The sequence below is a fragment of the Sylvia atricapilla genome, chromosome 5, assembly GCF_009819655.1.
Source record: "Sylvia atricapilla isolate bSylAtr1 chromosome 5, bSylAtr1.pri, whole genome shotgun sequence".
In the NCBI taxonomy this organism is placed as follows: Eukaryota; Metazoa; Chordata; class Aves; order Passeriformes; family Sylviidae; genus Sylvia; species Sylvia atricapilla.
Window position 1 is genome coordinate 17,071,728 of NC_089144.1, and position 23,144 is coordinate 17,094,871.

A 23,144-nucleotide genomic window follows, 5' to 3' on the forward strand; every position below is an offset into this window, starting at 1 on the left:
GTGTGCGTGAGTGTTGTAGGGCAAGCCCACACTGGGGGGGCTGCCTGTGTGCTGCCTAAGTCGTGCTGAGAAAGGGATTTCCAAGAGCCAAAGAGGCTTAAGGCTGCCCATATCCCATTAACAGATAGTGGGATTGTGCCTGTCTCTGAAGGGCTTTGTGGGACTGAGCTGGGATCTGTAACTCTGCAAAGCAATGTTGCCCCTCGCTCACGGTGCTCTATGACAGAGAGGGCTTGATGAACTGTGGAGGAATTCCCTCAGACCACAGCTCATTTATTTCTTAGGATCCCAATCTATGGACCTTGGAAATATCATGTAAGTCTTGCACACATTATAGTTTTATTGATATTAGTTGTAAGCTGTTGGAATAAACTGCTGGTGTGGAAGCACATTTAGACCAGTACAGTGATGTCACAAGTGACTCCCGTGGTACATCTTAAATAGGATACTCCGAGTAGGACAAGCCCATTTCAGGATTCAGAGCCAAACAAGCACCTGATGTCACTCCAGGGAGCAGCATCAGCACAGCCCAGGGAGGAGCCTGGCTCCACAGTACCTGTGGCATGGCTGGATCACTGCTCTTGAGGGGTTTGGGGAAACTTGCTTGGATATCTCCTCTGCCAGCCAAGCCAGCTGCAGAGCTGGAGCTTCAGCATGAAGCATCAGGGCCCCTGAGCTGCAAACCACCCCCTGCCCCCATTGTACACACTGGAACACCCTCCTCCTGGCAGCTGCAGCCAAGCAGGCACCAGACACTGCTCCATGACAGCTACCAGGGTGGCTTTTCTTTTTCTCCTTCCAGCCTTTTCTTTACCCTGGTGCCAAAAGAAGGGGGATTAATTTACAAAGAAATAAGTAAACACAAACCAAATGGACTGCATCGAATGAAAGGCTCCAACTTGTGCTGGGGGAGGCCAGCAGCCACGTGCTGAGCTGTAACACCAAGCACCCTGACACACGTTTCTCTCCTCTCTTGCAGATGACAGAGGGTCGCAGATGCCAAGTGCACCTCCTTGATGACAGGAAGCTGGAGCTCCTTGTTCAGGTAGGAACTGCACTTTTCATCATTTGATAGTTTGCTACAGCCACTGTTTTTCACCAGGGTGGGGGGGCGGAGGGGAAAGGGTTTTCAGCTGATTTTCTCAGCAGCTTCACACTGTGATTGCCTGCAGAGCTCAGGGAAGCTGCAGTAGTGCTGCCTGGGAAGGATCTGCAGAGGCATATCTGTGAGAAGGACTAATTCAAGACATATTTTTACTTTATTCTGTGCCAAAACTGTCCCAGTCCCTACCAATGAGATAGAAAAGCACCTCTGGTCATTTTTGACACTGTTATTATATCTCTTAACCATGTTTTTGAGGCAGTGCTTAGCTATGAGAAATGCATTGCATCTGCCTAAAATACCTCCAGCTTCTCTGCTTATCATCCTAAATTGCTAGGTTTCAGTACTGAGCTCCACAGCAGAGGGGACTGTGCCCATGCTCCCACCTGTACTGGGCACATGGTTGGCAGCAGAAGATGCTGTGGTGGTAATGCCACAGGCAGGCATTTCTTGTAGGTTCATGTGTCAAACACAAATATGTATTAAAATTAGTCCATGTTCCATCTGCTATAGTTTTTACTTTTGAAAAAAAAGAAGGAAGACTGGAAACAATGATAGTCTGGTAAGGATGGGCTGGTAAAAGCTGGAGCATCCTACACTTTCCTGACAATTTTGGCTCCTGTCTGAGAGATCCCCAATGGGTTAATAACAAGAATTAGAAGAATGTCTTTCCTTTTACAAAGGCTTCCACAGGCAGCTAAAGCAGCAGGAAATGAAACTTCCCATAGCACCCAAATGCCCTGCCTACAGCTGATAAGATGGGAGGTGGGGCAGGATCCTCCCCAGCACCAGCAAACCTGAATGGGGACGGCTGAAGGGGACTTGAATCGCCGGAAGCACATTCAACCTCACTTTCTGGAAAGTTACTTAAAAGTATCATTACAAAACTGTTAATGGGTACTGTTTCTTAAGTACATAGTCATCTAGGAGGTGAAATCCCTCAGCTGCCCCTGACACACACTGTGTTCAAAGAGTGCCTGGATAACCATAAGTCAGGCCAGTGGTGGAACAAGAACAGCTAAATCAGGATGACTAATTAATACACAACACCATACCAATGGTCTCTGCATAGGCTGCACCAAGTTCTCTGATGCTTTGCAGCTGGCTGGGGGGAAGTTTAGTCACCTTCATCACAAGGACACAGCACTTGGCTTCCTATTCCATCTAAATGCCTTTTCTGATTTTTCTTAGTTCAATTAAAAATTAAAATGGATTATTGGAGAAGAGCTCTGCTAAAGCACTGCTCAGTATATTAATAATCACAGCTTAAAATATACTGCAGGAAATCTATGTGAGCTGCCCTGGCCAACCTACTTATTTGGGGTTTGATCAATGACACTAAAAAACCACAGGAAATGACAGCCAAGGAGGCTGGTATGGGAAGATGTGTCCACTTCCAAGGGAGCAGAAATGGTGTCACGTGGTATTATGTTTTTTTAAGTGTTTGATCACACCTTCAATGGAATTCCTTGTAATCAATATAGGAAGCAAATTGCTCTGTAAATCACACTAACTAGTTTGCAAGTGACCCGTGGTTGAATTTTATTAGTACAACAAATCGTTTTGCTGTTTCAAAGTAATGTGTGAATGGGGGAAGCCAGGAGGGTGATGATGAAAAATTCATGCCCAGAAAAAGCAGTAACCTCTGTTGCATGCAGTTCTCAGATCTCTGAGTACCTCCTTGCCCAAAGGTGTACAGGAATTTCCACTGAGTCATCTCAGATGCTTTTCTGGCTTAATGACAGTGCTGTTAGGTAGCTTCTAGTCAGGGCGAAATCACTTTCAGGTGGAGCAGATGAAGAGGAAAGTGGATGTTTTGGACTTGAGTATGTCTCCAGTATTGATACTCTCTGCAGACATGGGTACCACGCTTTGGTTTGCCTGCCTGTAATGCACAGGCAAAGCCACCAGCGTTGGGGTGGTCCTGGAGCTGCTCCACTCAGCAGGAGTGGGCTGAGCTTACCAAGATGAGCAGCTCTTTGTCCCAGTGGACTGGGCTCCCTCTGGGAGCAACATGCACTTTGCTAGGGGAAATCTCACCAGCTGACCCACATTGTTTGTATCTTATCATGAGATTTCAGATAAAAGTTGTTTTGTAAGCTCTGAGCACCGTTGTTTTTATTAGTGTTACCTTATCTTGTAGCTGAATTGAACTAGAAGCTGTAAATAAAATGTTCATCCAAGCCCAAGCTTCTGGCTGTCACTTCAAAGCTGTGCTTTTCTGTGGGTGTCTTGCCATGGGCTGGAACAGAGGGCAGGTTTGCTGGGTTTTATCATGAAAGAGGTTCCTCTATAGCTTATTGTTGGATCTCAATACCTAGACCTGCATTAGCTTGAATTTCTCAAGATTCAGTCTCTTAAATTCTTATGTGAAATTTCCTCCTTTTCACCAACCTCAACCTTTCTTGGAAGCTTTTCCACTCCTATGAAAGTTTAGGAAAGAGCACTGGTAATCAGTAAACTTGATTTCTCATCACAGGTGAAATAACAGCCTAACCTGGATCTTGCTTTACATCACCTTTCAGTGCTTGTGTGTGATATCAGGTGCTCTGCCTGGAGAAGGGTTCAGGGATCCTGCTCCTGTATTTTCATAGAATGACAGAATCACATAAAGGTTTGGGTTGGAAGGGAACTTGAAGACCATCTAGGTTCACTCCCTCTCCCATTCTACCTTTCACTAGAACTAAAGTAAAAGTAAGAATTTCTTTCTGAGTAAAGAATTTCTTCCTAAAACCTAGTCTAAATCCATCCTTTTTTTTTTTTTTTTTTTTTTTTTTGCTTGTTTGTTTAAAACAGTGCCCCCTTTTCCCATCTCTATCTGCCCACGGAAAAAGTAACTTTCCCTCTTTTTAATAAAATTCCTTGAAGTACTGGAAGGCTACAGTGGGGTCTCCCTGAAGCCTTCTCTTTTCCAGGTGAAACAACCCCAGATCTCTCCTCCTTTCTTCATGGGATCGTGCTCCAGCCCTCTGATGGTCTTTGGGGTACTCCTTTTTGGTGTAGATAAAAACCATCAGAAGAAGCTGGGTCTGATTGAGTACAGCTCCCTCAAAGGGATGCAGGAGGGCTCCTGGAGCATCTTGAAACAGCTTTGGCCAGTGATTCTGGGGAGCTGAAATTACTTGCTATCTTTCCTGAAGTGCTGCTGGGCAAAACCAGATGCATCTGGGAACAATCAGGGTGTTTGCAAAAAGCAGCATATTAAGCAAATATACTCTCTTTCTGTCTGTGAATTAGCTGTGATCAGACTAAGGGGTTTATGCACATGTCATTTGAAACATATCAATTGGTGGGTAATGAGGACCATACCCCGGGCTGCAGGAGGACAGGGAGTGGATTTGTGCTTCTGCTTGCAGCAGTCAGCAGTGGCTCAGTGTGACACCTCTGCCAGGCCAGACTGAAATGTTTCAAACACCACAAATTCCCTACCAGAACTGCAAAACCTGTTCTGACAGGCCACACAGCTATTGCCAGTGAGACCCACCAGGCACATAGGTTTTATTTGCATTACTGTACCCCAAAAGTGAAATTTTGGCTCAGAGGCAGCATTTATAATCCCTTCTGTGAATATTGGCTTGCTTCAGTGTTGGCACATAATGCAAGGGCTTGGGGTTACCATCATCAGGAAAGAGATGCTGGCTTTACTCAGACAAAAGGTCTTGACTGAAGTCTTGTCCTCCCAAGTCAAGCAGCTGCAGAGTGGTGCAGCAGCAGCTAAGGAAAAGCAGAAACATAGGCTTTGTGGATAAAAGAAAACCCTCCCCAATGTGTTTTGTCAGATAAATGCTGAAATTTAGAAGGGCTAATCATAAACAGAGACAGAGGAGGATCATATGGAAATCTCTTCCTGAGGGTTTGAAACTCAAAGGCTGTTTGACTTGGGATTAGGCAGAAGAGTTGCATTTGGTGTGTGTTTCATTTGATAAATGCCTGTTGAAGATCTGGGGTGTGTGGCAAGTTTACACAGCATGGTTTTTTGACAGTTTTTTCTTTCTGAGCAGGAGCTGAGTGTGGCTCCTTGGATCTTACAGTCTGGGGGTTTTTCCTGTTTCTTTTTGATGCATGTTTAGTTTCTAGCAAAGTCCTTTTTTTTTAAAGTGTTTGGCTTTATCCAGCTAATCTTTTTCAGCGAGCGAGTCCATTTTCCTACTTCTGGAAAATGGATTTCCTCCATTCCCCACTCACAGCCTCCCTATCTGTTATATTATTTCCCAGTGACCGTGTATCATTTGTCTGCTGCACATGAAAGGTTTGTGTTGCTTTATTTAAAGACTTTTGTGTAATTGGCAATTCGTTCCTTTTCATGTGGGTTTTATAAACATGGCTTTTTTTCTGGGATGGCTGAATCAGGCAGCCTGGCTTGATCCTGGCTCCTGCACTGGCTGACTGTGCCTGTTATCTGACAGCAGCTCAGGCAACTGTCATCCAAAAGTGTTAAGCCTCCTAATTCTTTCTCTCTGGAGGAGCTATTGCAGAAATGGAGCCCATCTGAGGCTCGTAGCAGTGCTGTCTGTGGGGTCTGAAAGCCCTGCGGTTTGATTGCAGAAAATAACTGGGCAATTTGTTTCTAACCTTCTTCCCAGGAAGCACTGAGCCTGGCTTGGAAGAGCCAGGGAGAGACAGGGAGGTCAGCACAACCCATAGGTATTTTGGTGGTTAACCCACCTATATGTCCATATTGACACTTTCTGAGTAACTCTTCTTGCAGTTTTTCTGTCACCCAGCTGCCATGTAAGTGCATCCAGAAACACATTAGCAGTGATATGTGCACATGCACAGCCAAAATTAACGGGATGCACTGAACATCCCTTTTTGCCTTGCCCAAAACCAGCTCTGCTTTGAGAGAGTGAGGACTCTTTCAGGAGCCCAGGATTTGTTTGCATTGTGCCTGCCATGGTGCAGCATCTCATCCTCAAGAGACGCCTCCAAGCCAGACTGGGAAACACTGGAGCTGTGAGCCAGCACCGGGCTGGCAAAGTGCCCTGTGGGCTGCTGACTCACTGCCACATGGATGGCTGTCACCAGTGTGGCTATCCCAGTGGAGATGCTCAGTTTGGAGCATACAGGTGTCCCTCATTCCTCTGGGATCAGCCCTCACTGTCACCAGACTGAGGCTCACTGTCCTGAGGAAGCAGTGGCACCTTTTGAGAGCAATAGGTTCACTAATTATGGCTGGAGGGAGAAATAAAACAGTCCGCTCTCCTCCCAGGAATCTGTTACAGTTTTTGCAGTATTTTCAGTACTGCTCGTGATTAAGAAATTGCGATCCATGGGGTTTCACCCATGTTTTCCTACTTCCTCACTTCTCTATGCCAATGAGCAGGGTGGTTACCTGGGCTGGCATGGTGGGAAAACTGCCAAGGTTCCTCTTTAGGTGGAGCTGAGACTGGCACCTGCATACATCGAGAGAAGCTGCCTAACTCTGGATACAGGCTTTGCATGAGGACCAGCAATGTCTCCCATCCTCAGTGTGGGATAAACAAGCCCCAGGACAGCCTCAGTCTCCCCGGGGAAGCCACAATAATTGCAGAAGAATGGGGTCCAGCCCCGCTCCACTGCCAAAACTGGGGATACTTTTGGAAACATCAGCTCCAGGGCTGATGCAGAAATGCAGCTGTACGGCCCTGACCATAAATGGAGATGTTTGGGTGCCAGTAGCTGTCCTTGCCATGTGGGAGAGGCAGCTCCAGTCCCTGCAGAGCACCAGGCTCTGCTCCAAGGGCATTTTTAACCATCCCTGTGGAAGGCAGTGGCAGCCAGTCCTGAGCTGACAGCGAGCTCAGGCCCTCCCTACACCCTTGCAGGAGCAGCCCAGTGAATATATTCTTGGAGCTGTCTATAGGGCATGTCCTACTGGGTATGAAGAGCTGGAATGGGCTCAGTGATGCCCTTGGTGAGTGCCTGAGGAGGGATCCCTGTATCCTGTCTTCCCACCCAGCCTCTCCATGCCTGCAGTGAAGCAGCAGAAAAATGTTCCTTCGACTTTGTACAAGGGCTCAGATAAGACTTGATAACTGTCCTCTGAGTGCTCTGAAGGTTGTGGGGTGGTGTGTTGCTCCTCTCCAAAACAAAATAGTATGTTTTCTGTAGAGCAGGCAAATAACTGGTGACCAGGCTGAATCTGAGTGGAGTTTTCTACTAGGACTCTGGCAGGGCCCAGTCCCTCACAGTGAGAAAATGTGAAAACATTGAATTTGGATCATAATTTAAAATGAGTTTGAGCTGAAGGGGGCTCAAATATGCCTTCTAGAAAGGAGGCTTTATTTTTCCAAATTGCAGTGTTAGGACTCTAGTTTCTTTCAGAAACAAACCCTGATTTACTATAGCAAGAGTGAGACTGTAGTCCAGCTCAGCGAGTATTTGCAAAATTGCAAAGGGGATGTTTTAACATCTTTGGCATTAAAAAATTATGGTTTTCCAAAGCTTTGGATCAACTCAAAAAGATCCTGCCAAGCAGTGTCTGAAGTGAAATTTATGTCACCGGGACAAAGCACACAATTGCCCCTTCACAGCCTGTGCTCAGGGCAGATGAGGAGTGTGAAGCCACTCTCTTGACAGGAAAGACTTATCTTGTGCCTCCCAGGTTTCTCTTTGGAACTTCTGATTATTTTGAGCACAGCTGCAAACTGCAAAATAGGGCTGTGCTTGGTCACCATGGAATGGGGAGATATGAAGGAGAGATTGCTCTACCAAAAAGGACATCAGATTGGCAATTCGTGTCTGTGTTCTCACTAAGCAACCAGTGAACTATGAGCCAGGAGCTCTTCTGCTGAAAAGTTGTCTGTTTACAAAAAAAAAAAAAATTAGCATTGCTCCAGGGTGAATATCGTGTTGGGACTGTGATGCTGGGAGCATTTCCAGTCAGTACACTTCCTGCAGACACAGTTGCTGTACAATACCTAGATGTTGTCTTAGACCAGGTAAATGGATAAATGAAGAATGGACCAGGAGAGCCAGGTGTGCTCCCAAATCCATCCTTCCAGCCTCCAAGGCGTGCCTCTGTTAAACTGCTCTGCAGACTCTCTAATTTTCTCATAAAGCATCCACCACTGCCATCCATGGCTTACAGAACTTCAGGTGTCAGACTGAGAGCTTTATCTCGGGGGTTCAGTTCTCAGCTTAGATTCCAGTGAACCCTGAAGTCCACAAAAGTCAAGCCTGGAGGGGAGAGTGTTTGCTGGGAAATGGAAATAGAAGAGAACAAGTGCAGAAAATAAAGAAATTTGATATGCAGACCTGGGGAGTCCAGCTTAAGAGCCAGAGGGATCTCAGGCAGGGTGAAGGTGGCAAAGCAGATAATCTCAAGGTTGCCCTTGATTATGAGGGCAGAAAAGATTTAGGACAGGAGGCAGAACTGGCATCTCGGAGGGAAATCCTGAGCCGTGCTCAGAAACTAGGGGTGGAGAGCCTCTGGTGTGCACCCTGGCTTGGTTCCATTGAGAACACCAGACTGGTGCTGGTCCAGGCTCAGCAGTTCCCAGGTGTGCTGGGTGCTCCAGGCTCCCCGGAGCTCACCGTGGATGAGAATGGACACAGCCTCTGTGCTATAGACAGCACTCAAGGGATGGAGCTGCCAGAGCAGAACATTCCAGCAAGGCAGGCTGTGCAGAGCAAGCTGGCAGGTCGTGCACATCAGGGAGGGTCACAGGGAGCAGGATTTGAAGAGGTCAAGTAGGGTGCACAGCTGCAGGCGGGGATCAGCAGCGAGCCCAAACAGACAGGGAACATGGAGAGCCTCCAAGGGGATCTGCTGTGCACCAAAGGTCAATCTGGTCAAGCAGCTCTAGAGAAAGCAAAGCTGTGTCTGGGAAAGGCAAGACTGGAAATTAATAAAACCCAGCAGGGATAGTTCAGCCAGCCCAGATTTGCTCCTCAGCATAGGCATGAGAGGAGCATCAACAGAAGCTAGGACAGGTGGAGGCAGGGGGCAATAGCTGCTGGGACCAAAGTGTCCCCTGAGAATGCGCTGGGTCAGGACTGACCTTGCTGAGAGCAGAGGTACCTCTGTGTCTTGAGGAAGTTAATTGGAGGGGGGGTGGGGGGATGCTTCCCTAGTACAGCAGTGCTGTACATTCCCCTCATTCTGAGCTGCCTGATGGCTTCTGGACAACACTGAGAGCTGGTTTCCCCGTGTGCCCTGGGACCCCTGTAACTGAACCCTGCACGTCTGCCAGGTGCCACGTGAGGAGCCTCAGGGGAAAGACTCCCCCAGCAAAGTACTAACAGCCTCATAAGAAAATGAACTGGGAATGGCAATCATTGCCCTCCACAGAGTGAAATGAGGGTGTGATTTCCAAAGGCCTGCGTAATCAATACCCCTATTATCAGTCTTCCAGAATAAATTGCATTTAAACTAATACAGGCTGGGGAGCTATCCAGGAGCTGTCAGGAGAGAGATAAGCTGAAGACACATGTTTATTCATACTGCATATGCTGAGAGCTGGATGTTCTTTACAGCTGGTTAAATGGGGGCAAAGATATTCAGTATTTTTTGCAGCTCTTATGCTAAAATTTGTCAAAAACCCTTAATTTTGAGCACACCTGTAACTTTTCAAAATTACAGAAAGTAATTTTGTAAAAAATTAAAAAGGGAGTCGGTGATGAAATCCCACTAAAACATCTGATGAAGGAAGAAAGCTATTTCCTTTCCTGTGAGGTAACTCCTGAAGTTTTGCAGAGCATCAGCAATTTTAATTATCCTGCTGACCTCCCACCACGTACATCAATCATGGCACATCCAGAATCTAATGGGTCCATTACAGAGAAAACATCTCACTCACAGTTACTTGGGAGAAATTCAAAAATTCACTACTGTTTCTGCCAGGCTCAGCTGCTCCGTGGCTTCAGTGGAGCTTTTGTTCAGCCTGGACCAACATGCCAGTGTCCAAGAGTGGCTGTGAAATATCTCATTGTGTCCCACGAGATGCTGCTCCAGCCATGGACAAGCCAAGGTCCTCCAGCCTTGCTTCCCCCACCCAGGAGCAACTGCAGGATCTGCTCGGCTGTGAGGCACCAACAAGCTCAACAGTGGAAGTAAATTAGGTTTAGCAGCTGGATGATGAGGCTGAAATTCACAGAGCTCCTCCTGCTCTCTGCTGCTGCTCCTTTATGGTGGAGTGGCCCTTGTGTTGATGCTACATCCCATCCCTCACCTCCAGCCCTGGCTTGTCTGATGTGTTTCACAGCAGGCAGTGGTGAGATTCACCTCTTTTAACCTAAGGCACAAACATTGTGGGTGTCAGTCCCTGAGCCATGCTTTTAGAGGTGGTAGAGGGAAGAGGGCACTTGTAGGGCACAGCTGAGCTCAGCCTAAGAGGGACCATCTGAAATGAGTTGTGCCCCTTTCTCTCCTCAACTGCAAGGAGACTCTCTGCAATCAGCACTCTCACAGGTGTTCACATTGTGTGTGGTTGTGTGTGGTTGTATCAGTCCTGTTCTGGCTCCAGCTCCTCCTTTCATGTCCACCTGTCTGGACAAGAAACTCAAGTAGTAAATTCAGCTGAGAAAGTGCTTAATGTGGCACAGGATAGAAGCTGCCTCCTGGAAGACAGTGGAAATAGAAAATTGTTTTTTTATAGCATGGTCTGAGCAAGCAATTTTCAAAAATAATAACAGATGTACCGGAGATGATTCCAGGAGATATTGAACAATCTAGAGGAGTGTGGCTCAGGAGAAATGATGAACGAGGCAGCATAGCAGATTTGCTTTTGTGCAAAGGTAAAAAAGGTGCATTTCCAATTGGGGCTAGCATTTCAGGATGGAACATTTCCCCTTATTGCTGCCATCAGCCTGTGTAGTACTAATACTAGGATGATAGTGAATGGGCGAGCAGCTTGATTGTCTAAGCTGCATTACTCAGCTTATAGAAAATTGGTTTCTATACCCTTTCCTTTTCAGCCTCAGTGGATGCAACTTAGACAAAAGATCTCAACTTTCAACCAAAAGGCAATCCCTTTAGCATGACACAGTGAAAGCTTTAGCCATGAGTGGGGCTCCTGGGCTCAGGGGCATTGCACATGGATAAAAAGGGTCTGAACTTTCTCACTGGGAAATTATTTCCTTTCCCTTGCTGCAGGTAACCCAAAGCAGCAGCTGGCCATGGCTGCATGGTGTCAGGTGGGAACAAATTGTCTGCAGCAATGGATTCAGGCCAGGTGGTTTAGAGCAGCTCACATGCACTTGCACAGACACAGGTTTGAGCATCACATCTGGCAATAACACTGAGCAAAGCAAAGAGGAGCTGAGTCTGGCACCATGGTGCTACCAGCAAAGCTGAGGCTAGTTCAGCCCACTACCTGTGGCACAGGAGGGAAAGGATACACCTGCAACCACACAAAGGGGCAGGAGGCTTGGAATGGGCAGCACAGGCATGCTGCCCTTCCTGAAGGAGACCTGAGTGTTCCCCAGCCCTGCTTACCCCACCTCTCCCTCTACAGTCCCAATCCATTCCCTCTACTTTTGTCCTGGAATGTGTTTTTTAGGACCATTCTCTCTGGAAATGATGCAAAATGTCGTCCTCAAGTGATAGAGCAAATCTCCAACCCTTGCCATATTCCCAGTGTGTGGCTCATTGGCCCTTTCTATCTTTATTTTGAAGAAGTGCCTACATATGGGGAAGCTTTGGGCTCTGTGAAGTCGAAACGGATTTGTCTGTCTCTGGTGGATTATTTCCGTGTGTTCCCCTCCTCCCCAGTATCTTGCTGACAGCAGCACAGCCATGAGTTGGGTGCCTGGAGGAGGAGTGAGGCAGTCACTGTGAGCACAGAAAGGCTGCCTGTGGCCCTTGTGTCGGCCATAATACTGGATATCATCAGAAAAACCATCAGCTTTTCTAATTTTCAGGACAGAGGAGATGGCTCTTGGCTTATAATTGGGTCACGCTTTAAAAAACCCTGCACTGGCTCATCATAAGCAACAAGATGTACCCATTCTCCTCTTGCATTCCTGCTCTGACCTCTTGGATGAGAGGTTGTTAATACAGATAGGATATCTTTTACTTTCCCATCTCTCTGCACTCAGACAAGGCTCATTACAATTATATTTGAACAAAAACTTTCCTGTTATTACCTTTGCTGGGAAACTGCCCATATTTGGGGAGGAAGAAGCACAATTCTAAATCTGCCTTGGGAGGAAGCTTCAGTCTCTGTTCTGACTTTGAAGCTATCTTGGTAGCAGGTCAAAACAGAAGCTTGGAGGTGAAGCCAGCAAAACATGCCAGCTCTAGAAGGTTTTTATCTTTGAGAAAATTGATTAATAGTACAGATTTTGGTTTAGTGACTTATCTTTATCCTGGTGAGGAATCTCCTCTCCTATGTGCTGCCAGTTTTCAGCATCCCCATTAGCAGAACAAGTGCCTCCTGTGCCCTCCTGTGCAAGCAGGCAGCAGACACTGCAGCCTGGTCCCCTGTCCCATCTGCCTTTGGGAGCCACCATCCTCTTCATCCCCTGGAATAACACAGACTGAGTCGCACAGGCATCCCCTCACCCTCACACAGGCACAGGTACATTTTGGGCCACTAGGATCAAACTGCCAAGCTGCAGAGGTACAACTGGCTCACTGCTGGGTGTATAACCCTCTGGTTACAGTGCAGGATGGAGGAATCAGGGGAGGTGGAGCAGGAGGTGCCATGGTGACTAAATGCAACCTGACGAGATCATGAACAGGCCAACAACTTCCAGCTCATCCCAGACCTCCTTGTTTGGCAGCCCAGACAGTCCTAGAGACTTCAGCTTGTCAGAGTGGATCTTGTAATATCTCTGAGTTACTCTTGTCTCCTGGAAATGGAATGAACTAAAGAGATTTGCATCTGCCCTATTCAAGAATAAATTAAGCCAAACCAGCCAAGCCATTTTCACCTCATTTCCCCTCCTCACTTTGAAGCCAGGATGACCACTTAATGCATAGAGTTGTTCTGACCCACAGGGTGATGTTGGCAAGGCCATTGCTCCTGTTTCCCCAGTGCCTCTGATGTTTATTGGTTTGTTGTTTTATTGGTTAGTTTGTTGTTTTTATCACAGCATCCATGCATCAGCCCCATGTGGCAGCCACACCATTGCATGGGATGAGCTTCCAGCTGCTCAGCAGCTCAAAGGCAAAAAGGCTGTTTGGCTGTGGCATTGGCTTGTGGAATTTCTTGATTACTAGAAAGACTAGTTTTTGAATTAATTTTGTTCTGTCTTTTGAGGACATTTCAGCAGTAGATGCCTGAATAGAATGCCTTTCCACTTGGACTCTGCCTTTACTCCTTTTTCATCCCTATCTCTAGTGGGCAGGGATGAACAAGCCTATTTGATGATGTTCAGTTCTTCTAAATTTCATCTGCTCTTTTCATTTTTATTGTCTTTTGAGCAACCAGAGAGTTTATCTGTACTAATGTGTTTTAAAGACAAGGAAGCAGCATTCATGCTCCTGACCTGGTTCATCTCATGGGGACTGAATGCCCATTTCTGATGGCTTCTCACTCTGCTGTTTCCTCCCACTCTTGTCTCAGGCACATACACTGGAAACACAGACAGGGGCTGGGATAAGCTCCAGTAACTCCATTGTCTTTCCTCGCTGCACTCATGTCCCTTTCACAGGCCCTTTGATTCTTCTTCAGCAACCAAAGCTGCATCTGCGTGCTCCATCATGATGTTGGGTCCAGGCTTTGGGATAAGGGGGTGTGCTGTCCCCTTATGGGGGGCAGCACATCATATATTCCTGAGAATGGGTATCCCAGAGCCAAATATTTCTAGAAGGCAGGATGGTGACTTTTATATGTATCTGGGAATTTATTGAATTATTCAGCAAATGTCGCTGAGCTACACAGACACTGACGGTCAGGCACATTTGCTGTCATTCAGAGCTTGTCACAAGCATTTTGCACAGCTCTAGCTCTTGGGGTCTAGTGACTGGTTCTAAAGCAGTCCATTCCCTGAAAAACACTATGGAGGCAGAGAGCATGAATTATTATTTGTTTTCACTGTGTGGACAGTTGATCAGTGACAGATGTTTCTAATTGCATTAAGCAAGTGGAAATAATGAGAATTAGATAGCAGATTCTCCAGGAATTTACATTTAGATTGAGTTACACTTTGCTATTAAAGAAGCAAATTCAATGTAGATGCATTCGTTCTTCAGCAGAAATGGGAGGCGATTATTTTTAATTATTATTTGATTACTTAAAAATGAGCTGTGTTACTGTACTTAAAAATATTTGACTCAAGGGGATGACTTAATATGTGCACTTTATGTGTCCCTTAAAAGATATGGAATGATGAAATTGTTCATCAGCAAACATCTCCACCTCCCCATTAGAGTCATACTGAAAGGCAAATGAAAACCAGAGGCTGCCAGAGCCCCATCTCACAGTGCCCAATTGGGCCAGTGCCGGGATGGTGGTGATGGCATCAGGCTCACCCAAACCGTCTGCAGCCCTGACAAATTGAATTAAGTTGCACTGATGGAAGACAAGCTGCACCCCCCCTTTGGACACCACGCTCCGCTGGGCTTGGCAGGAATTCCAGGCTGATAATCCCCGTGCTGTGGAGCTGAGGGAGAGCCAGCAGAGGTGGGTGCTCAGGCTGGAGCGGGCGGGGGGACGAGCACGGCCTCGCACGCAGGGAGCAGCAGCATCTGCTGCCTCCAGATGACACATATCTGACAGCTACCTCCCCATCCATGCCAAGAGGAAATGAGCTGTGGTTCAAACCGCTGGAGGTTTTCCTTTCGGGACTCTCTCTCACAGCTTCTTTTTATTTTATTTTATCTCCTAGATTTCAAGTTCAGCTTCAGACACAGAAATGTGTGAGTCCCCTGTCAGCAGAGAAGGGATTTATGTGCAGTACAGATTATTGTATGTCTCTGTTTAGCACAGAATCCAAACTATAATATTTTTTTAACCAACTAGCTGGCTCAGCTTTTAATTTTTTTTTCCTTTTGCCTAATGAGAGCCTTATCCAGAACTCCTTGAAGTCAGAGTCTGTCTATCAGCTTCAGTAGGCTTTGGATCAGATTTCACATCACTGATTCATTATTAATTACACATCTGGGACTCTCTTTTCAAAGAGTTCATTGTTAAATAAATTCACTTTTAGACATTACAGACTTGGCATTCTTGTGCATTTATAAAAGTCTGGCAAACCAGCAAAGAACCATAGGCCAGCTTCTCTTCTGGTATTGATGGATGAATCTCCACTGAGCAGCAGTGGTTTACACTATAAGAATATAACATATTTCTTTGCACTCATATAACCACTTTCTGTGTGAGACTGTGTTTGAGAATTCTGCCTTTTCTGGGATTTCTCCTCTCTTTTTTTATAACTTTTCCTACCAGCAAGAGTTCCTCTGTGGATTCAGACACTGCAGGGTGAAATATATTTGCCATTGAGTTTCTTTTCTCTTCAAAGAGATTCTGGCATCTTTTTCATTGGACAAACTGCAGTCGCATCATCAGAGCTTCCTGGGAGAGCAGACAGGCAGGCAAATGTTTTCCTGATCCCTATGGCAAGTGGAATGGAACATTGTCTTTCTAAATACATAGGATCTTTCCCATAGTCCTCAATGATCTAGCTCAAGTCCAAACACTGAAGTAACCAAGGAGCTGCCCTTGAAGCTCTGTTTACAGAAGAATTAATTTTGGCAGAGGAATATGTAGAAATAAAGGTTTTCCTACTGAATTCCATTCAATAGGAGGCTATATCCTTGGTGAAAAAGGACATATTTTGTTGTGATTTAATGGTGCTGGGGCTTATTCCCACTTAGCAGCTGATGGCACAGAGACCAGCAGTCTATACAGGTGTTTCCTGTGTTGCAAGGATCTCCTAAGCTGCACTCAGCTGTGCTTTTGCACAGCTGCCCAGACACATGAGGAAAAAAGGATGGGCTGAGACCTTCTTTTTCTCCTGATGCCAAATCAGAGTTTGGCTGAATGGTCCTGGTTAATACCAAAGCCTGAATGAATTGTGGGGATATATTCAGATGATAGCTACCCAGTTTCCAAAGCTTTCACTTAGTCTACGACTGTTTAAGCTATATGGAAAGGAAAACCAATAGAAATGCAGCTCCCACTGTTTAAATAATGGAACTCAGAATGTTTACCAGAGGCAGACATCCACTGAGTCCATGGTATGCTCCCAGTGCATGGGATAAAAACTACCACACCGTTGTGGAAGCGTCTGTGAAGGAAGAGAGAATTTTGACCCTGGGCCACTTGAGTCCCTGAAAAGTCAAAGCTAATTCCCTACTACAAGTGAAACATCTCTCCTGTTTTATTATGAGAATGACAAAGCCTTTTCCCTGCCCAAATTGACCTTCCTCAGTTTTTCAGAAATCACATTAAGTGCAATTATTCTCATCAGCCTCATGTATGAACTGCAAATCTTTCCAAAACTGCAGCCCTTCAGCATTAGAAATGATAAAGTCATTTAGTCCTTGCCATAGAACAAGTTTTGGGGTTGGCCCAGAGCCACTTGGTAGGATATGAGGAGGGAGAGAGAGATGAGAGAGATCTGTCACACAGGCAGTGTGACTGCTGGCCAGTCAGCATTGACACCTTCAGTTGCCAGAGGCCATCAAGACCTCCAGCATCATTTTCTGGAGATCTTTGTGCTTCCAGCACCTGCCAGCAGCATGACTGATCTCCAGGCTGGCCCAGCTTATGAGACTTTGTCACTCAATGCCATTTACTAGGAACAGCCTCTCTGGTATCCTTTGCCCACACTACTTCTATGGGATCTGCTCCTGCCCACTTTCCATATCAGGTTTAATGAAAGCAGGAACAGATACAGTTGTCTGATCATTTCCATCTCACTTTGCAGTGAGGGTAAGACCCAGAAAAACATTTTCTGGACATTGTCAAGGAAGCTCAGCCTGTGCCCAGCAACTCCCTATGCCATGCCACTGCATGGCACACTTGGACATTTCCCCATCCACAGGGCAAGTATCACTCCTTTTCATAAGCCAGGCTGCCTTTATTTGCTTTTTACCCCTCCTGCTTAGAAAAATTTCCTCAATACTCTGTAGTCTCCAAGCTTCTCCTTTCATGGCTCATTACATTCATTGACTAATTCTACTATTGCCCCAGTACGTGGGTCATCACCCACATTTGTATGCACTTACATTTTCCAGTTATTTTCCTAGTAGCTGTTTATCACTAACAGTTTCTGCCCTTCATGAATTCTCTTCTAACCCACTCTGTCTCATTTCTTTATTCTTTCTTTGCAGAAAAAAAAAAGGTTTGTTTTGTTTTGTTTTGTTTTGTTTTGTTTTGTTTTAATAAAAGACACTCACTGTTTCATTTGGTCATTCATTTCACCCTCCTCCTTTATAATGGAACTGGTTTATTACCAACACTTCTTTTTACAAATATCAGGGGAAATAAGCCTTTCTTTTTCTCACAGTAATTCCTGTGGTGAGCAAGTATTACTTTACTTTCTTTTCTTTTGAGTTGTGGCCAATTATCATTTTTCTCCATTGCCTCCTCCTTTATTTATGGGGGTTACAGTGTGACATGGGTGAGCCTGGAGTCAGGAAACAAAGCCCAGCATGCTTGTCCCCTTCCCATTCACCTTCAGGGTTGCCTACAAGGCATTAGAGCAGAGCTGGGAGGAGGAGGGACTGGTAGAACCCATTTAGGCTCCTAACTGTCCTGATGTGCACCAGGATGATCCATCTAGAAGTAGAGACAGAACTTGCTTATGCCCAAGGTTTCCCTGTTGAACCTTGATCTGCTCCTTGAAGTGTCTCCCTGTCTTTCTGCTATTGACATGGACAAGTACTGGATGTGTGGTGACTGCTGTGACAGAGGGGACCAGACCAGAGGATCCAGACAGCTTCCTTGCTGTGTCCCAAGGCATGCTGGACATGGAAAGCTTTGCTTCTTAGGGACACACACTGAAGTTGACTTCATATATAGGCTCTGAATGTACAGACTCAGTAGGGAAGACTGCAGAGGTGCTGAAGGCAGGGCGAATTTCTGTGTTTCTGCAGATGAAAACTTGTTGATTTTTTCCATTCCCTCTGACATAACCACAATTCTAAAATCTAAAAAACCTAATCCTTGGTTATATCTTGCATCTTCTGCTGACTCAAGAAGCAAAGTCTCCTCCTGGGTGCTCACCCAGAGTGGAGGGACCCTTACAGGACAATGTGTATCAGACCCTGCCCCATGGCCAAGCAGAGTCAGGGACCAGTCCCAGCCACCACTCAGGTGAGCTTGGGGACCACACTCAGGCACAGGAAGCCAGACTACCAGGGAGGAAGTAAGTGGGGCAGCACTGATTTCCTGTGCCTTGGGAGCTGGACCTACACAATGCATCACACTTTTACTTGACTTCAAGGTTAAAGCAGCTTCCTTAGCTATCCCATTTTTCTCTTTCCCTGACCACTTGACTCTTCATAACATCTGAGCTTTGCCATCAGGCAATGAGCAATGTAACCAACATCTGGCAAGTGAAGTTCAGTCTCTCTCTCCTGACCTTCCCAGGGGAAGAACTGTCTGTCTGATGTGTGGTATTTCCATAGCATGATTTACATTTGAGTGTGTTAAGCCAGAAGCTTCAAAACATTGTGGTATGTTCTTAATATAGCAACTGTGCAATATGCACAGATAATTAAACTGATGAGAGCATCCAGGAATACCAATGTGCTTCAACTTCTATGTTCCTTAGGGGAGGGAAATCCAACATTGCTGTACATATGGAGAATCTGTTGGTGGAGTCAGCTCTTCTGACTACATCCCTAAGTATGAGTACAGATAGAGAGGATGAATGCACAAAAGCCCATGCACCCACTATACTTCTGCAGGAATTCACCTTCCCCAGTCTCAGCATATGAGGATGTAACTCTTGTTAAGTTTAATTCATTTCCCTGCACTCACAGTTAGTGTATAAAATAGAACAGGATGACTTAATCCTATGCATCCGACCTAGCACTATTACTGACTTTATTTATTTTTATTAACATTAGGTTTGCTAACAGACGGTTTTTTAAATAAATGATTTTAATGTGTTTAGAAAATGTGCTACAAAAATAAGCATTCACTTAGCTTATTAAATATTTTCAGCGATGAAGAAATGACTTTGAGTGAGGATGGAAATAAACATCCTTATTCAGGAGAGATTTTTAAAAAGCAAACAGAACATAAAAATGCAGCTAAGCTAGTATGTCTTGGGAAATTATTTTTCCTTTTCCACATCAGCAATAACAGATCAAGAGCATTTCCAAGCACCAATTTCTGTAGGCTGCATGAAGGGAGATGGACATTTCTACAGTTGATTTGAAACTGGATGAACTAGAGCGCTTCAGAGGTTTACAGTCGAAAAGATAAATGGATTGTGTGAGCTGTCCAATTTCATTATGTGCCCTAGCCAAACTCTTTCTTTAATGTTTGATAGAATTATGATCAAATATTTCAAAATAAAAATGCTGACCTCTGTAGAAATTGTTGTTGACCTTGTCAAGGTAGGTTTAATGCTTTAAAAGAATACCAACAATCTCTCAGTGATATAAAACTTCAACAGACACTACCAAATCAAAATATATATAGAAGGCAGCTGGTTATTCACACTGGCCGAGCGCTTATCAAGCCCCATTGTCAGCTGAGTGTGAAATGGATTCCTGCCCAGAAAGCTGGCTCTAAAGCTCGCTCCATGTTCAAAGTTTGATTTGCCACATGTGATACAGTCAGGTGATTTAAAACACAATTGACTTTCTTGCAGCAGTTGACTACCGTGTTTCAAAATTGTACACATCTCCAGAAAATGAAAGGCAAGTACTCATGAAGACCCAAAATACTTTAAGCCAAACATTTACAATGCTGATTATCTGAATAAATTTGTCACATACCTTCTTAAAGTAGGCCACCTCACTTCCAACTCAGACTGCTGCACAGAATGCCATATCTGTATCTTTTTTTCTTTGCATTAAGACAAGGGTTTGAACCAAAACTGAGCACACAAACCCTCTTAACTCCCCAGCATGTGCAATTCTCATCTTGAGCTGCTTCAGTTTGTATTAATTTAGCACCAATCTCCAGTTGGAGAGCTCCATCTCATCTAGCCTCTGTATTTGTCACTGCGGCATGTTACACGCAAAAGGAAGGTGAAAAATCTGAGCCTCCAGTTCTATGATAAAACCAAGAGACATGTTTAGCCTCCGTAATATCATTGCTTGCTTAAATTGATTACAGATAATGACAGTGAAATCCATCTCTGTTGCAGGGGCATCTCCCACAGGTTAAATGCCTTTGTGTTGAAAAATGAGAGTTTTCGGATTCTTCGCAAGGATGAGGGAAAGAAGAAAGGGTTGCCTGGTTACCCATGATTTGCTATGGCCTTCTTTGGTAACTGGTGCTGATATAGCCAGTGCTGCTAAACTATGGAGATCCAAGTGCCAAATATACCCAGCCCCAGTGACCTGGAGACCAGGTGGAGTGGGAGAAGCTGAAGCCATCATGACCTTGAAAGTTGTGGTTTGCTTTAAAGCACAGATGCTTCCCTCCACTGCTTGTATAAAACTGATGGCCCTAAGCCAGTGCAAAGTCCTCTTGTGTGGGGGTATTTTCCTTCTGCTCTGCTTATCTATCATCCATATTTTTCTCATTTATATGTATAAATTTCATAGATGCTTCATGCATGAGGAGATATGAAGCTACTGAATAGATCACTAATAGGTTCAAGACATTGAGGATGATTTAAAGAGCTTGTGAATCTGATCATCATAGATGGGAATGGCTTTTCTTCTGCTCTAAAGGAACTGAATTTGCTTGAAAGTTGATTGTTTGAGTTCACATAAGTGAATACCTTTTTATTGCACCAGTCCTTCTGAGTTAGTGCCTCATAAGCTTGCTCTAAATTCCCTGAAAATTAAAAAAAAAAAAAGTCAAAACTGTCAAATTTGGGCTGTATTTTCATTAAAATTGTATTAACCCACAGCATGCAGCTCCTGATGATACCATAAAATTTTTCATGGAGTTAAGAGTAGCCTCCTGAAAACACAGTATTTGCTGGAGTAAGCAGACAGTGAAGCAAGCAGCCAACCAAGATTGTCTTCAGGAGTGTCTTGTAAAGGTCAAACCAGATTTGATGTTGTGTTAGGATTTGGGAGAAACTCAGAGAAAGATAATAGAGGAAGGATCTGTTTCTTGCAATAATCCAAAAGCAAATCTAGAAAGTTAAATAAAGAATAATGAAAGTTGCATGTGCAAATTGACTTGAGGCAACTTTTTAACTTGCTTCGGTGATGTTTTCATAGCTGATTAGATGAGCTGGCAGTGACTTTGGCGGTGCTACAAAAGCCATTTTTACATCAGACAGCATAAGGAATTCCACATTTTCCATCAAATCCCTCCAAAAAAGAATTCTGCTTTCCCTTCCTATCCAGGTTTGTTTCTGTGGTTGAGATCTTCTCACTCAGTTCATGCTCCTGACCACAGTTCAGTTGTAAAGGACTCAAGGATAGTTTGAGTCCTCAAATGAGGTTACCCTTCATGAATCTTTCCTATGCTCAGAAAGATGTCCCGGGGGGGGATATGTGAGGATTTTGACCACTTTCCTCTGGAAATCCTGTGCTTGTGCATGCACAGATCAGTGCTCTGGCATACAGGAGGTACACTGGCAGACACAGGACCTGGCACAGATGCTCCATGAAGGGGATATGCATCAAGCCTTTCCCATCCAGACTGCACAGCTCAGAGATGCAGACTCTTGGGACATCCCAGGAAGAAATACCTTACAGTGTGCTGCTCCTGATGGCACCCCATGTAGTCAAGGCAGATTGGGACATCAGTTTGAATGCCAGGCACAGCATTATTTCCCTCTCCCCAGCCCTACAGGAGACAGAGAGGCAGATTCTCATGTGGGATGTAGTACAGTAAGGCACCAAACCTCCATGTACATCTGGTCTATGGACAAAAAATATGTGATCAGAACCAGGGCCTGGGCTTTTCCTTCTGCCATCCTCAGCACATTAGCCAGGCTCATTCTTAAATGTAGATGGAGACATTAGCTATTCCCAGTGGAGACAGCGAAGGGATGGAGTGGGCAGAAGGCTATGGGAGGGAAGAGGGAAATGCTGAGGCTTTTTTGGTGGATGAGAGGAAGATCTAAGCATGGAGCAGATTTCCTGTCCCAGTACCAGTTGCAGCTGGCTGGCTTCTATGGATGCAGTCACCTGAAAACTCTGCTGGAGACGCGGGATGATACAGATGGCAACAGAGAGGAATGGGGTCACTAGGCATTGACACAGACCCCTTCTGAATGGGGGAAAAGTGCAGCTGCCTCTGCATCAGACAAGAAAGGGAGGAGGGATGCTAGAGACCCAAAAGTGTCGTTTTCATCCCACCAACTGCTTCTCATTTTGGTTTTGACATGAATTTGCCACGCAGACTTGGCCTGCTCATACTTCTTGCTTTCTGTGACTGCAAAATTATTTAAGCAGATTCCCACTGCTTATATGTAGGGGAATTAGAGAGTATCAGCAATGCCTTCTGACTTAAGATATGGAGTGTCAGGTATCAGCTGAACCCAGAAATGCAGCTATCTGTAGATATTTCTGAGGCAACTTGTCAGTAGGGTGTTTCTAATCCTTTTACCAAACAGATTTTTTTAGAAAACTCGGGATTTTTTTTTTTTTTTTTTTGCCTATTTCTCTCTGACCCTAATAAATCGTAATTGCCACAACTTGCGGGTGTTGACTTTCCAAGAAAAAACGTCAGTGGCACTCTGTCACCACCCCCCACATTCCCGAGGCAGCTGCTGAAGGCAAGTTGTCTCATTTGCTTATGTAAATGAAGGAAAGAGATTTTAGAGCCAGCCCCTGACTCTGGGAAGGAGGTGCAGCCTGTGCCAGCGCGAGCAGTGCTCCTGCCGCCAGTCCCCAGCACTGACAGAGTTCAGCTGTTCTGTGATAAAAAATAAGGCACTCCCTCTCCAGGCATTTTGCATTTCAATGAATAATTTTTCATCCAAATACATCCCCGCCTGCTTTGATTATGTGCACTCCATATATTGACATAATAACGTGGAGTTGAGGAATAGAGGATCTGTCCCACAAGGGGAATTG

At 45.2% G+C, this 23,144-nt stretch overlaps 1 protein-coding gene across 3 annotated transcripts in view; it reads left to right on the plus strand.

Moving 5' to 3' along the window:
• The window catches only part of FRMD4A (FERM domain containing 4A), a 210,677-nt gene that overhangs the window by 82,858 nt on the left and 104,675 nt on the right, over positions 1-23,144 (plus strand). For all 3 annotated transcript variants that reach the window (XM_066318802.1, XM_066318801.1, XM_066318804.1), the window contains exon 2: positions 980-1,045. In XM_066318802.1, coding sequence (XP_066174899.1) covers positions 980-1,045 — 66 coding nt within the window. The remainder of the gene's footprint in view (positions 1-979; positions 1,046-23,144) is intronic.